The 14,892-nt window shown below is 33.9% G+C and overlaps 2 protein-coding genes across 2 annotated transcripts; one reads left to right on the top strand and one right to left on the bottom strand.

Annotated features, from left to right (window-relative positions):
* The first annotated feature begins 1,288 nt into the window (after positions 1-1,288).
* On the top strand, positions 1,289-5,493 carry LOC8261505 (AP-5 complex subunit mu). The gene is made up of 8 exons (XM_048379302.1): positions 1,289-1,516; positions 1,674-1,823; positions 2,019-2,336; positions 2,427-2,719; positions 2,833-3,728; positions 4,021-4,077; positions 4,458-4,505; positions 5,043-5,493. The coding sequence occupies exons 1-8, from the start codon at positions 1,449-1,451 to the stop codon at positions 5,106-5,108; spliced, it is 1,896 nt and encodes a 631-aa protein (XP_048235259.1). The 5' UTR covers positions 1,289-1,448; the 3' UTR covers positions 5,109-5,493.
* Positions 5,494-6,514: 1,021 nt separating this feature from the next.
* On the bottom strand, positions 6,515-8,291 carry LOC8261506 (probable galacturonosyltransferase-like 4). Its single transcript, XM_002516771.3, has one exon. It carries the CDS (start codon positions 7,768-7,770, stop codon positions 6,709-6,711), a length of 1,062 nt encoding a protein of 353 aa, XP_002516817.1. The 5' UTR covers positions 7,771-8,291; the 3' UTR covers positions 6,515-6,708.
* Positions 8,292-14,892: the final 6,601 nt, after the last annotated feature.

Here is a 14,892-nt window from a genome sequence, read left to right as displayed (position 1 = left end):
TCTTGTGTGTTAGGAGAGTGAATTATTATTTAGATATTAAAATTGAAAACACATTCTCTCCCCTATGTCACTGAAACCAAATAGTTTCCTAGGATCCTAAAAACGCATAAATACATTCTCCTAGACTTGGTTGTGTTGGGAAACTCCTGGCACTCTTTTTAAGTGGATGAATGCTTGGCATCTGAGCTTAAAAGTTCTTTGCAGCTTATTTTCTAACGAGTTCTTATTGGAATTCTTTTAATCACCGTGACCTTACCTGCCCTGCCCGTGTGAAGAAAATGTGTGTTACGATTCTGAAACAGAAGCAGTAAAAATAGGCCTTTGATATAAGCACTTCCTAATAAACTATGGTGCTAACTGCCTTAGCCTTTCAAAACCACACTCTAATTTTTATAAGTCTTGTTATATTTCTTCATTTAACTATATTGCATAATATAAATAGCCAATATTTTAGCTTATAATTATTGACAATGAAATTTGTTGTTAAGATAATATTATAGTATTTGGACTATTAGCCTAAATATTTTTCTTACTTCGCATGATCGATTAGGTCATCCCGGATCAAAAAATGTTGCAAAAAATTAATGAAAGCTCTTTTAGCCATCTATTAAATAACCGGAAGATTTTTCAATCTAATGAATTTGTATGTTGAGCTTGTTTTTAAGAAAAACCAATTATTAAGCCTTTACCGAGTAAAATTCACCTATATCCGTGGAACGTATATAATATGATATTTGTGGACAAATTTATCCACTATGTGGACTATATAAATATTTTATAGTATGAATAGATGCATCAACAAGATGGTCACATATATATTTATTATCAATTCGAAATCTGGTATTTACTAGATTACTTGCTCAAATAATTTGATTAAGAGTATAGTTTTTACAATATACTATTGAGGTTGTAACGAGACATATTCACTGTAATAGATCCAATGGTGAGTGGTATAATAATATTATAGTATTTGAATTATATTGGATGTCTATAAATAAATTTTTTTGTGTAAATAGAATTCTATTTCTGTAACTCTTTACATCTATAAATAGGTGTTACAATCAATGGAATAATAGACATATAAATATACACATATATACATATACATTTATAAAAAAAATACTCTCATTTCTCTCTTTATTTACTTTATTTTTAATTTTATTTTATAATACTCTTTATTTTTCTTCTTATTTTTTATTTCACAATAGAATTTATAATTTTTCTTATTATCATGAATAAGAATATTAATAAAAGTGAAAAAATAATAAAACTAATTTAAAACGCAGCGTTTCCATAAGAGCAGATGAGACTTGAAGACTCAACAATCGTGTGCAGCGGGACGCCGTCGTTTTCTGTTTTCTGCTTTCTGCTTTCTGCTTACACTCGAGGCATCTTCTTTTGGCCTCTCCATAATTTCCAAACAAACAGAAGAGAGAAACACAGATGAGATGCGTGGCGGTTGCGGCATTAGAGCTCTTTGGATCCTCAATAATCTCGACGCCGTCGTTTTCTCCAGGTATCATGATTTTTTATATATTTTATGGATCTGTTGTTTATATCTAATTAACTGAACTCGGTTTTCATTCTATGCAACTTCAACTATATTCAGCGTGTTTAATTCGTTGATTAATTGTTTTAATATTATATATTTTCTATTTCATACAAAATATTAGGAGGTTTCCGGTTGTAGAGAAGCAATGGCGAGCTGCTTGTAAGAGCGAAAATAAAAGCTCAAATGACGAGGATCCTGTTAAGTACAGTATATTACCTCTTCTCTGTAATGATTCTGAGCTTGCTAATGCTTTTCTGGAGAGGAAGAAAAGGTTAATTTCTTACTACTTATTGTTATTATTATTGTTATTATTTTTAATATTATTATTATTATTACAATAATTATAATAATTCGTTATTTCAAGATTAACATAAATTATTATGTTCATTGTTAATAGTGGAAGCATCTTTCATTAGGTTACTTTTCACCAGTTATTATAGTTATTGGTTTAATATTGTTTTTGTAGAGAGGGTTCGACGCGAGGGTATGGCATACGTGTGAATCAGTCGACTGAAGGGTCGGATTCTTGGGTTGATGACCCCATTACTCGTCATGTTATAAGTCTCCATATAGGCACAGAGGAAAAGGAGGAAGGAGAGAGTGGCTTGTTATGGCCTTTAATTTTGCATGTAAGAGGCCCTTACTCTATTCTTGTGTTGCCATTGGTTGAGCCAAGGCATTTGAAGGTGTATATGAAATTGTGCACAAGATCTGATTGTGGAAATGCTGTTGGTGTGGATGAAAGTATATCTTCCCTCCTGCTTGATCTTCCATCCATCACAGGGTATGGTAAGTTACTTTTAACATCAGTTCAACGATTGTCTGAATAAATTTCTCTGTGACTTTAGTTCATCATTTATTAATCTCATTACAGGGCTTTCATGGTGGCACTTGCTATTGGTGACATAATTAGTGGTGATGTGGTGGATCCAGAGGTGGTTGTAAGTGTGTCACCATCCGTGGGAGGACTATTAGATTCCTTAACTGGAAGCATAGGGATATCGGGCATCTCCTCTAGGGCAAAACCTGTGGCTGCACCTGTTGCATCTGCCACCCCATTCAGCACTGCTGCTACTGGATCTATTACATCAGACGCTCCAAAAATTGGTTCAAGGCTTTTGGATAAAGAAGCTCTTCGAAATTTCATAAGTAGTGCAATGCCCTTTGGTTGGTATTTCTTTTGATGGCTTCACTTGTTTCAGATATTGTTAAACATATATTTTGTGGAACTGTATGCATATGACGAATAATCTTACTAGTATCCACTATTTTCTTTACAGGTACTCCTTTGGATCTCAACTTCTCCAATGTCTTTGCTATCAAGGCTAATGGCTTTTCTTCATCAGATCTGCCACCATCAGACCTTAAACAACCAGCATGGAAGCCATATCTTTATAAAGGAAAACAAAGAATATTATTTACAGTCCACGAGACTGTTCATGCTGCCATGTATGATAGAGATGAGATTTCAGATACTATATCCATCTCAGGCCAAATCAATTGCAGAGCAGAATTGGAAGGATTGCCTGATGTATCACTCCCTTTGACGGGGTTGAACAAGGCTCATGTTGAGGTTTTATCTTTCCATCCTTGTGCTCAAGCTCCAGAACAAGCTGCGGATAAGCAGGCTATGATGTTTTCACCCCCATTAGGCAATTTTGTTTTGGTCCGTTATCAGGCAAATTGTGCCATTGGCCCTCCTATAATGGGATTTTACCAGTTGTCAATGGTCTCTGAAGATGAAGGTGCCTTTTTATTCAAATTGCGCATAATGGAAGGCTATAAGGCTCCCTTAACAATGGAGTTCTGTAATGTGACTATGCCTTTTCCTAGGAGAAAGGTTGTATCTTTTGATGGGACCCCCTCTCTTGGAGCGGTATCAACCACAGAGCACTCAATTGAATGGAAAATTATACCAAGTGGTAGAAGCCTCACTGGGAAAAGTATTGAAGCAACTTTCCCTGGAACGATTCGCTTTGCACCATGGCAAACTCAAAGACTGCCTTCCTCTAAGACTGGGTCTGGAGACATGAGCGATGGAGATAGTGATGTTGAGGCAGAGAGCACAAACAATATGGTAAATGTGGAGGAATTCTTAATGGATAAAATGAGCAAGGATCTTCCTCCAGTTGATCTAGAGGAACCATTTTGTTGGCAGGCATATAATTATGCCAAAGTATGTACTTCTCTCCATTTATTTATCTTTGCTTGGTTTCATTCATCTAGAAAAAGCCTTGAATCCATGCATAATTTGTACTGTTTTCAATATTGTTTCATGGTTTATGCTGTTATGTGAAAATATTATGGCTGAAATAAATGGTTGTAGTACGAGTCACTCAAGAGTATTAATGCAGTTCTGTTGCCTGTCTTTGTTGGTGAACCAAACAATGTGATAATGCTGAACTAAGGTAATGTATATTTTTGGTTTGAATTTTTAATTAGTTTCACATGTTTAACTGTTGTTGCAGGTATCCTTCAAGATTACTGGGGCTTCTGTGTCTGGAATGTCTATTGATCCTAAATCGGTGAGTACTCTACTCCTCTACTTCTCCTCTAATGGGTCAGGGAAGTTGATCTTGCACAACATTAGCACTTCAAATGTGAGAAGAGATTGCTGCATTGTCAATCAGAGATCACGTTGCACAATCTGACTAATATCTGGAATATTCTAGTTCTTGGTGCAAATTTTCGAACAAAAATAGTAACCAAAACATCTTTTTTTCTTTCTTCTTCTGTTCATCAAAATAGACACTTAGATGCAGCAGTTACCATGTTACGCTTGTTGAACATGATTACTTTGTGTAATTTTTAAAAAGAATTTAAGAATTTTAAATTCGTCCAGCCTTGTGAAATATTCTGCGTTGTATTTATTTTCCAACTTTCTTACATATCATTCTGAACTTAGGTGAGCATCTATCCTGCTGTTAAAGCGCCTGTGGAGTTGTCAACTCAGGTAAGCATCTTCAAAATCTCATCATTTTGGAATCTGGTAGTATGCAGACAAGATATACAAGCACGCACTGAGAATTCTAGTCTGTTAGAATTGGTTATTATCATCTGCTAATGTAATGTGTATAATTGTATGCCTTTCTCAGGATTGCTAGAGAAAAGTGTATCTTCCTGGCACTTCCCAATTGCACATCTACCACTTTTTTCATCACCTCTTCTTATGTCTTCAAGTCTTCCCAATTTTCAGTTTTGAATCTCGTTACATTTAATTTATAAAAACATATTTTGATCCTAAAGTCTTTAATTAAAGGAAAAATAAGAGAATTACATCTATAGATTAGACTCCTGATATTAATGATGTCTTTCACTTTGTGTAGCTGTTTCCCAGGCAATTAATATGTCCTCGTTAGATAAATTTATGATGCCTCCAGATTAGAGATTCAGTCTTTTGCTGCTTATTCCATTTGCATTGACATATTAAGTGCTTGAATTAGAATATGTACATTTCTTGTATTATATTTTATCTATTTGCTTGTGACAGGTTACTTCTGGGGATTATATATTGTGGAATACATTGGGGAAGTGTCCATCTGCAGCAACAGCTTAAGTGTAGGACTTTAATGGCAATGAAATAATACAAGAATAATGTGGTCTTTCTGTAAAGATGCATGCTGTTGGCTAATCAACCACTCCTTTCAGACATGCTTAAGATTACTATGTATATTGACTAGTGTTCACCTTGCCGCTGGGCAGGCTTTTGATACTGACATGCTTTAATGAGCCTCCCATTCTTTTGTTTTGTTTTTTTAATATAAATTCTATCTTAAATAGGTATTAGAAATAACGAGAGGGTGAGGTTTTGGTGGATGGTTGATGTAATCCAAAATGGTAATTTTACGGCGGAGTTGTCTGTCTATTGTGGATATTTAGGGAGAATGTGGGGTAGCAAAAGCAGCCAATTGGTTCCATATTTGATTCTCTTCATGGTTGTCTATATTGTGTTAATACATATCTGTGTAAATTAGTGATTACTATTATCTATGTTGTAATTGTGATGAAAGATGCTATCGGTAGCATTTTGATCGGTGATTCTGGGACTAAATTTAAAAAATTAGAACTGCTATTTGAAATTCATATGCGTATTGATTTCTCAATTTCTTTTCCAATATATGAGCTTGGTTTCAGTATGCATTACGCACTTTGCAAAGAAGTAAGACGAGAGTCTTAGCTCTGCTTAAAGATTGGCAGGTCGTGGGGGTGTCCTTCGGCTAGAAGGCAGCATCTAACCTGGATATATAGGTTGCCGAAATGGTAACTGAATTTAAAATAATGCTCAAAACTTCAATTTGATTTGAATTTTTTCCACCTTATTAGTTGTAATATAGAGGATGCAAACTTATAGATCGATATCAAAATGAACCAAAGTTGATAGTCTAAGATATAAATAATGTGAAAAATGATTATTCCAGAAAGTCTCGGGTATATTTATTTTGTTCCAAGATCTTACAATAGCAGTATCTGTCAATATTCTTGTCAAATTAATTTGTTATCCAACCAAGTCTGAATGTTTCAGTGTGCGAAATAGTCCTTTCTTTCATGCCTAACCGAAGAAAGATAACACAGCAATGTTTACTTTTCCATTTTGTTTACAAATATTTGACAGCAACAGCCCCGCCTGTGAAGCGACAAACGATAGCGAGAAAATGGCAAAATTCAAAGAATGAAAGAAAAAAAAAAAACAAAAAAACAAAAACAAAAACAAAAACCAATCATAATCAACAGGTTATCGTGATTCCTTGCTGCCTGGAAACTCGATTGCTTGAAGCCGAAGCCACCGGCGATCGAGGGTACCACAGGCATTATGTGACACTGCGCAAAACCTTTTGTCCGTTAGAAGAAACTGCATTAAACGACGCGTAACTGTGCCAAGTTAGTACGCCACAACCTTAATGAAATGAAAGGAAAGCATTTTATTATGTACAAAGGATTTGCATATCAATAATTTGATGAGGCTGTCGTATATATGTCTGTATATTGACATGGTGCAACTTAACGCATCGTATAATTTTTCTTTCCCCAGTTCTTCTTTCTTGCCTCTGTAACCACATCTCATTCCGATGAATTGGGAAAGCCTTTCCCTTGACAACATATTAGAGTTTGTAGCATTTCATGAAATTGAGTTCATTTCTTTTCCTCGGCTTAAATAATTATTCTTCCAATGAGTGTCTTGATGAACGATAGAGGTCATACGGAGCCCATAAATGATCAACTATGCATGGCTTCCTAGAATCTAACCTTAACCATGGTTTTCCCTTCCCACTCCAATGAAGAAGGCTAATTGGACCAGGGTGCAAACTCCTGCATTTCCCTTCAAAGTTATCACCACCTAGTCCATGTTGGTTCCATCTATGGTTTACTGCCTTTATATTCCCTGCCAAAACCAGCAAAAATGGCGGCAGAGATCCCAATTGATATATCCTCTTTTGTTTCTGCACCACCATCCATTTCTCAACTCTTTCTGTGTACTCTCCTTTCCTCCATTTATCGACATCCACCACCATTACTCCTGTATTAAAATAACATGGAGTCCTTCCTTCAAATGTCTTTGCCAATTCTTTATCTGACCAAAACGTTTCTGTGAAGTACTGAGTAAAATTTGCATGGCAATATTCAGGTGCAGCCACCACTTTGTTTCCCATATCCACACTCCATAACTTTGAAACATCGTCTACGACAACAATATCTGAATCCAAGTAGATTACTCGTTTAACATCAGTCGGTATGATATCAGCAAGATAGATCCTTGCGTAATTTAAAGGCTGATCAAGAGCTTGTCTAATAGACCTAGAAATCTTGCCTCGTACCCGGCTCGAGTCGAAGCGATACACCTTGAACTTCAAGAAAGGGAATGTAGAATTTATGCTGGAATGGAGTTCGGGCTCATAATGAACAGAAAGAAAATGAAATGAGAGGTTTTCAGGGCATGTTGTGTGTTGTAGCATCGAAAGTACTGCCGCCATTGTACCACGAAGATAATTAACATCTAGTGTCATGGAAATATGTATAACATCTGTGTCTCGAGAGCCACACCCGTCGCCATTGCGAAATGAGGGTGCTTCCCGAAAAATGGGGAGTTCCGGAGAGGGTTTGCGGATAATCGTGCCAAGGCGGATGCCGCCTACAGTGGTGGTGAAAGGGTGGTGGAGTTGGAGAAGGGACAGGAGGCCAAGGAGGAGAAGACGAGATGGGAAGCTCCAAATCAAGGCCATCCTGCCTAGCTAGCTAGGGTTTTGGGATTTTGGAAATGTTAAAGCTTCATGACAAGAAATAAACAACTATCCCAAATAAAAAAAAAATATATTATAAACAAAGAAAAGTAAAGGTTGAGAAAATTAAGAGTGCTTAATGTTGGTAAATAGAGATAGTTCAATGGTTCAAGTTTGATGCAATTTTGTGAGGATGATAGTGCCCTTAGAATCTATTAAAAATAATTGAATACTAGCTTGTTGAAATAAAAATAACAAAGACACAGAAATGGCAAAAACAAAAACAAAATAAAAAAAGTTAACAAAAAACTGACCATGACCATAACCATGACCAAATAACAAAAGATGAACAAATTAAGAAGTAATCTAATTCAAGGTTGTTCTTCTTTTTTTAATTTTTAATTTTTCAAAAAAAAATTGGCAACATTCTTAAGCCTTTAATTAGATGGTTTTTGAGTGGTCATTAAGAGTTGTTAAACAAGTTAGGATTCCATGGATATAGAATTAGATAGTCTTGTGTTAGATTTCCCTTCAGTCTTGTTTTGTGAGCTCAACAATATTGCTCTATTTTGGGTTTTAGCTTAAATTGGAGGGAGGTTCGTTCTTATTACATGCTAATCTTAATTAGATTATTTGTTAACCTTTGTTCTTAGATTGATCTTAATTCTCCTCATTCTCTCTCTTTGGAACGCTATGTGTCTGTATAAGCCATTACTTGGGGGAGGAATTTTAGAACATCTATGTTGGGTTGGTCTCACGTGGATTGAATCTTTTTTTAAATAAAAAGAAAACTACTAAATGAATTGTTTAAGTAGGTATTAGGACATAATCAGATGATAATCTGTTTTGAATTTTAGCAGTTAATAGCAGATCTATGAAAATAAGCTGCCTTCTTAAGGAAAATTTATAATCCAATCAAGTCGAACGGAATTTTAATAAGTCAAACTTCTATAATAAAAAATATAACAGAAATTAAGCTTTAATTAATTAGAATTTATTTCAGTTTTAAATATTAAATCAATTTTGACCCAATTCATAAAATTTATATATGAGATAAACCCAGATTTCAAATTTGTGAAGCTGCTTTATTTAATTAAAAGTAAGATATTTAAATCCAAGGATACAGAAGTCTTTATTTTTTTTAAGGTTAAATTGAATCTTCGTGTTCATTATATTATGTATTTATATTTCAAATTCATAGATCTATAATATAGCATTACAAAAACTTTAATCCAGACTTGACGTATATATCACAACTAATAAAAAAATAACATATATATATATATATACGAGTATTTTATATTTTGATATTAAATTATTGATATATATTTTATTATTTAAAACTCATAAATATGTATTAATTATTTATCAGTTTCATGTATAAGATATACTCGGAGCGTAAACAAGAATTGCATATTATCTCGTAAACTCTATCCATGCAGCGGGCCTAACCCATGCAGTGGGTCAATTCTCCAATTGTTTTCATGAAATTCCAATACCCAAGCCCAAAAGCTGTTCCTTTTATGACTTCTCCCTCACTTGTTTTTTGGGCTTAATTGTAATAACTTGTACGTCTTTTAGCTGTTAATTGGGAAAAGTGAAAAGTGGGAGGACTGAAAATGAGAGGAGAATAATTGTTGGAATATTCTCACTTTTTCTTGTTCAGAAGAAGGACGCATGACATTTTCTCTCCAATTTTGATATAAAAAAAAATAACGACAATTGTATCACTATTGTAATTTTTAAAAATGAAATAGATTAATGTTGTGTTTGGTTAAAACTCATTAAGAAATTTATTTCATTCGAAAAAAATACATAAAAAAGAAAGTAAAATAAAAATAATAAAATTGAAAGAAATATTTTAATGTTTTAGAATATATTAACAAACTAATATAAAATTTATTCGCAAATTCTACATGTTTTGGTAGAATTTAGTTTAGCTATAACTAATTTTATATAAATTTAAATATGTAGAATTTTAAATTAACTTTCACTTTATTTAAAGCACATAAACATTAAATTTATAAATAAATTTCATAAATTTTTATAAATCTCAACCACACACAATATAAGAGATAAAATTAGAATTTTATTTACCATAAGCTAATTTGATTCTATCTATTATTTTCTTTCTTTTGAATAAAAAAAATCTCACTTTATAATCTTTAATCAATTTCCCTTTTTACTATTTTCTTTGCTCACCTTGTTTTTTTCTTTACACTATTTAGGTTATTTTGTGAACAAATTACTATTTCCTCCTAATTTTGATTCTAATTATAGTTCAATCCCTCTTGTTTGAAAATTTAATGTACTCATCCTTAATTTCTAAAAATATACAATCTAGTCCCTTTTCATAATATATTAGTCCACTACTGTCACGACCCCACCCGTGGGCCCGTGACCGGCACTAGGGAATGGGTAGGCTTAAGGCCACCGAAACCCGTAGTAAACCCGACACTCACTGATTTAAACAAATCTCATCTCAAATTAATATTATTAAAACCATAAATTATCTTAATAGTTACACTTTACAAAATTACTTCGGTCTACCAGAAAAACTAGGCGAGACCCGAAGCTCAGAAAATTTACAACTGATACATCTACTAATTACTACTGCGGAGAATCTAAGATTTACCAATTTACATACCAAATCAAATACATCACCCGATGATGAAGGAGTCGGGTTATTGAATAAGAGTCGCGGGAGAACTAATAGTCACGAATCTGAAAAAAACATAAATGGAGGCGGTCTAGAGTGAGTTAAAATCAAATAATCTAGGACTGTTCTTCTGGAAAACATAGATTATTCAAATCATACTATAATCATACCCTACTATTTCCTTCACATAAAATATTAATCATTCGAATCAAAATATCAACCATGCACGTAAATGCAATCCATATTATAATCAATACTATAATAAATAAATAAATGAAATAAATAAAAATATATTTTTACTTTTCACGGGACGAGTGGCTCGGTAGAACCCTAAACCCCAAAATCTAGTAGCCATTCGGCTCTCTTAATCCAATAAGATCGCTCGAGAGCAATGCTCGACCAGGGACCTTACCTCCGACCGGTCACTTAAATATCCAAATAAGAAATCTAGTAGCCATTCGGCTCTCTTAATCCAATAAGACTGGCGCCCAGAGAGCAAGCTCGATCAGGGTCCTTACCTCCAGCCTGAACACTTGAATTCTAAATAAGCCAGAGAGCATCGCTCGATCGGGGACCTTAACTCCTAATCAATCGAACTCGACCCCGAAAGAGCAATGCTCGATCAGGGCAAACAAATCCATAATAACCTTATGTCTATGATCATTACCGGTGCGCACGCGGTCCTGATGTAACCCATCAGGCGGCATGTTCTACAAGCCACATTTCCCAAATCGCAATCACCACATTTAATAAATATCATTGTCTAATAAAATCATTCAACACTTATCGAAATAAAGATTAAAAATTTAGGATAAGGCAACGTGCAATTCGTGTCGACAGAATAATAATATATGTATTATTATAACGTTACTAATAATAATATTTATATTATTTTCAATAATTAATAGTCCAGTGAAATTATTTACACTGCGATACTAATAACCATATTATGCATAAACTTTCAAAATAGCATATTAAATCAGACTTAGCAATAGTGCAATGATTAAATGACTTTAACTCACAGGGTTTGGGCGACCTCCTAGCTCGCTCCGGTGCCTCGGTTGGGCGAAATGACAGATCATCTAATCACGGAAAACAATTTATCAATACCGAGACAATCGATCATTAATCCTAGGTCTAGACTCCTGGGACTGACTCTAAGAATCTCGACTCGGGAGAATTCTACCGAAAATCCGAGAACCTCCCTACAACACGAACATTACCCCCTGTAAAAGCGGGTCCAGGACCGAAAAACACTCCAAATATCCAACAATTTAAGCAACGGAGTCGGGTCCCAAACTTCACTATTTCCGACTCGCCACACAAAGACAAAACACAAGGGCAACTAACGGACAATTATTTTGACTCACAAAAATTATCAAATACACAATATAATCCAATAGACACAATTAAACCAAGAATTTCTAAAATTAACGGGCCAAAGATAATTACCGAGACGCCGGCTACGGTCGACTCGCCTCGGAGTCCGATCGACGATCCGAACACACCATCGAACTCACAACGACGCTACCGGACGATGATTCCCGCCCGATTTTCCGATCCGACACCCGATCATCCGGGAGATTTGCGGACGATCTCGACCGTCGATTTGCCAACAAAGCCCGATCGCCACGAAACCGGTGCCATGCTTGAAGCTCGAGTCTGGGATCGCCCTTCAATCATCCATCCTCCGCCGGGAGCTCGCGGAAAAGCCCAAAACACGGCTGCCTCCACTTCACGGAACTCTCTCCTCCGGCCACCAAAACCGACGCCATGCTGCCAAAGGAAGCTCTCAGAGGAGTTGATCGCCACCGAGATCGGTAGGAAGGCCACCGAACGGCGAACGGCTGGAAGCCGCCCACGCTTGCGATTTCGCCTACGCGCCGCCCGCCAAGGCCGGATCCGCCGACGATCACCGGTGACAACGCAAACCCTCCTCCTTCTTCTGACGCCCGCTTTTTCTCTCTCTTCCTCTCTTCTTCCCCGATTTCTTTCCCTTCAATATCGGCATTTGACCCCTGAACTTTTCTTTATTACAATTTGGTCCCTCAACTTTCTTAATTACTTACAATTTCATCCTGCAGAATTCCAATTTGACCCCCAAACTTCTTTTTAGCCTTTCAATTAAGCCCCTAACTATTTAATTTGGGGCAAATCCGAATTATTGAAAATACACAATTACAAAAATACCCCTGACCGACATATTTATTTACAAAAATACCAAGCTCACAAATTTCCATTAAAACCCCATAAAAATAACATTATACTTTCAATCCTTATTCCAAAATAAATTTCCAATTTAGTCCTAACACATAATTAAATTAAATAATCAAATTCCAACTTAAAATTTAATACTACTAATCAATTATAATACCAATTTTCCCAAAATTCTTTTATAAAAACATCCTTTATAATTTCTTTCAAAATTTTTCAATATATAATTTTACTTATATAAATATGCATTTGGAAAAATTTTGAATAACCAAAATATAATCATTTCTCAAATAATTTCTTAAAATTTCAAACTAATTGGGTATAGAAAATAACTCATTTATTTGATTAATATTAAATTTTTCATTAAATCATTTCAAATTAAACCCAATAAAAATAAAGCTAAAATTAACTTAAATAAAAAAACTCATTATTAAATATATAAAAAAAATTCCGGGTGTTACAACTACTTTTAAAATAACTTCAAAATTCTATATAAAACAACAATTAACCCCTTATTTGTCATCCTTTTAAGGACCAAAAAAATATTTTATAAAATTCGAGGATGAAAATGTTGCTTAGATTAAAATTTGAGAGATTAAATATGTAGACAGATGGAATAAAGTGTATTAGAAGTAATAAGTGGATGATAATTTCATTTCAATTTTCAGATAAAGGGAAGAAAGAATAATTAAGGTCAAAACTCAAGCAGAAAACAGTGATTTGCTCATTGTTCCATCTATCACATTTTCTAAGAGGTTTTTATATGCATAAATAAATTTAATTCTAACTGTGAATACAGTGATATAAATAAATGAGATACATTAATACCAAGAGCTCAATCTTAACTCAACAAATGAAAGCCTGAGTTAAGCGATTAAAAATAAAAGAAATTTTAGAACAAAGACCACAAATTCTATCAACAAAATTACATATTAATTGGCCTATATATTAACATAATCTTAAAAATAATTATAGAAGTCTTCGAATTTTGAGTGATGCAACAAACCCTATGCTTTAAATATGAAATTTCGTACCCAATCTTAATTAATTGATTTGATATTCTCTTATAAACATAGGATCCTTTCTACCTCTATAATCTCAAACATGCATAATATTTAAATAGAAAAATAAGAATAAAAATAAAAAGGTATCATTATTTACAGTGAGAGGGTCTAATTGATTAATTAGTAAAAATTTCAATTAGTAAAGTGAAAACCCTTTACAATATACAAGTATTATTCATGTCACGTTAAGCATACAATCTACTCATAACATATCAACATTATAATCATTATGTTACATTTCTATCAGGATTACACTTCTTTTTCCATCTTCTCATTGCTTCTCCAATAGATTCTTGTCTGCCTAATAACCCCCCATATGATATGGTTTTCACCTTCACCAGTTAAACCTTATATCATTTTTTTCTTCTTTAATCTATTATAAGCTTAATTAAGAGGTTGGGTGATAAACAACAAAGGGTATTTTATATTTCTTTTTAAATATTTTTTTGGGTTATAAATGTTATATAATCGTATTATTAAGTAACCAAGGATGAGAAAACCCGAACAAAAGTGAGAACATAAACTAAGTTATTTATTGATTAGCATAGTTAATATGACATTTAATTAGTGATACTAGTGCTATGTGTTTAGTTTACTAGTGTAAAATTAACTAAAAAATTAATATATATAACTCTATATATCAAAGGTAATTAGGTTTATGTATATAATAAAATACAAGGTAATCATATGTAGTACGCGATTAGAATCTATATGACAGAAAAGCACTCATTAAAAGCAAAGTATTAAGAGTTCCAAGATGTCGGCAGTGCTGCCTAATCACAAACTTTCTAAGTATTCTGATTGTAGAAAGTGAAAAAATAAATAAAATTTGCAATAGCTTTTCAACCCACTTAAGTAAGTATACTGCTCCTAATGAAATGCAGTAGCAGCAGTAGTAACAGTGGTAAAATAAGATAAGGGGTTAAGTCTTTTTGTTTAATGTAATGAAATAAAATAAAACAAAATGGCAATGGTGGTGGGTTTTGAGTCAGGAAAATGTAAAAAGATAGGTAATAAGTAAATGGGAACTTTTGAAGAGGGCAGAGAGTTTGGAGCAGAGGGAACATGATGGCCTCCATGTTTACATATCCATGCCTGACCCCTCACTCTTCAATCTCTATATATATAATAATATGTATTATATATTTCTTATCAAATTGGTTGTAAAAAATATAAAAACAAAATGGT

Source organism: Ricinus communis, chromosome 9, assembly GCF_019578655.1.
Source record: "Ricinus communis isolate WT05 ecotype wild-type chromosome 9, ASM1957865v1, whole genome shotgun sequence".
Classification (NCBI taxonomy): domain Eukaryota; kingdom Viridiplantae; phylum Streptophyta; class Magnoliopsida; order Malpighiales; family Euphorbiaceae; genus Ricinus; species Ricinus communis.
This window is presented reverse-complemented; position numbering and strand designations above follow the sequence as displayed.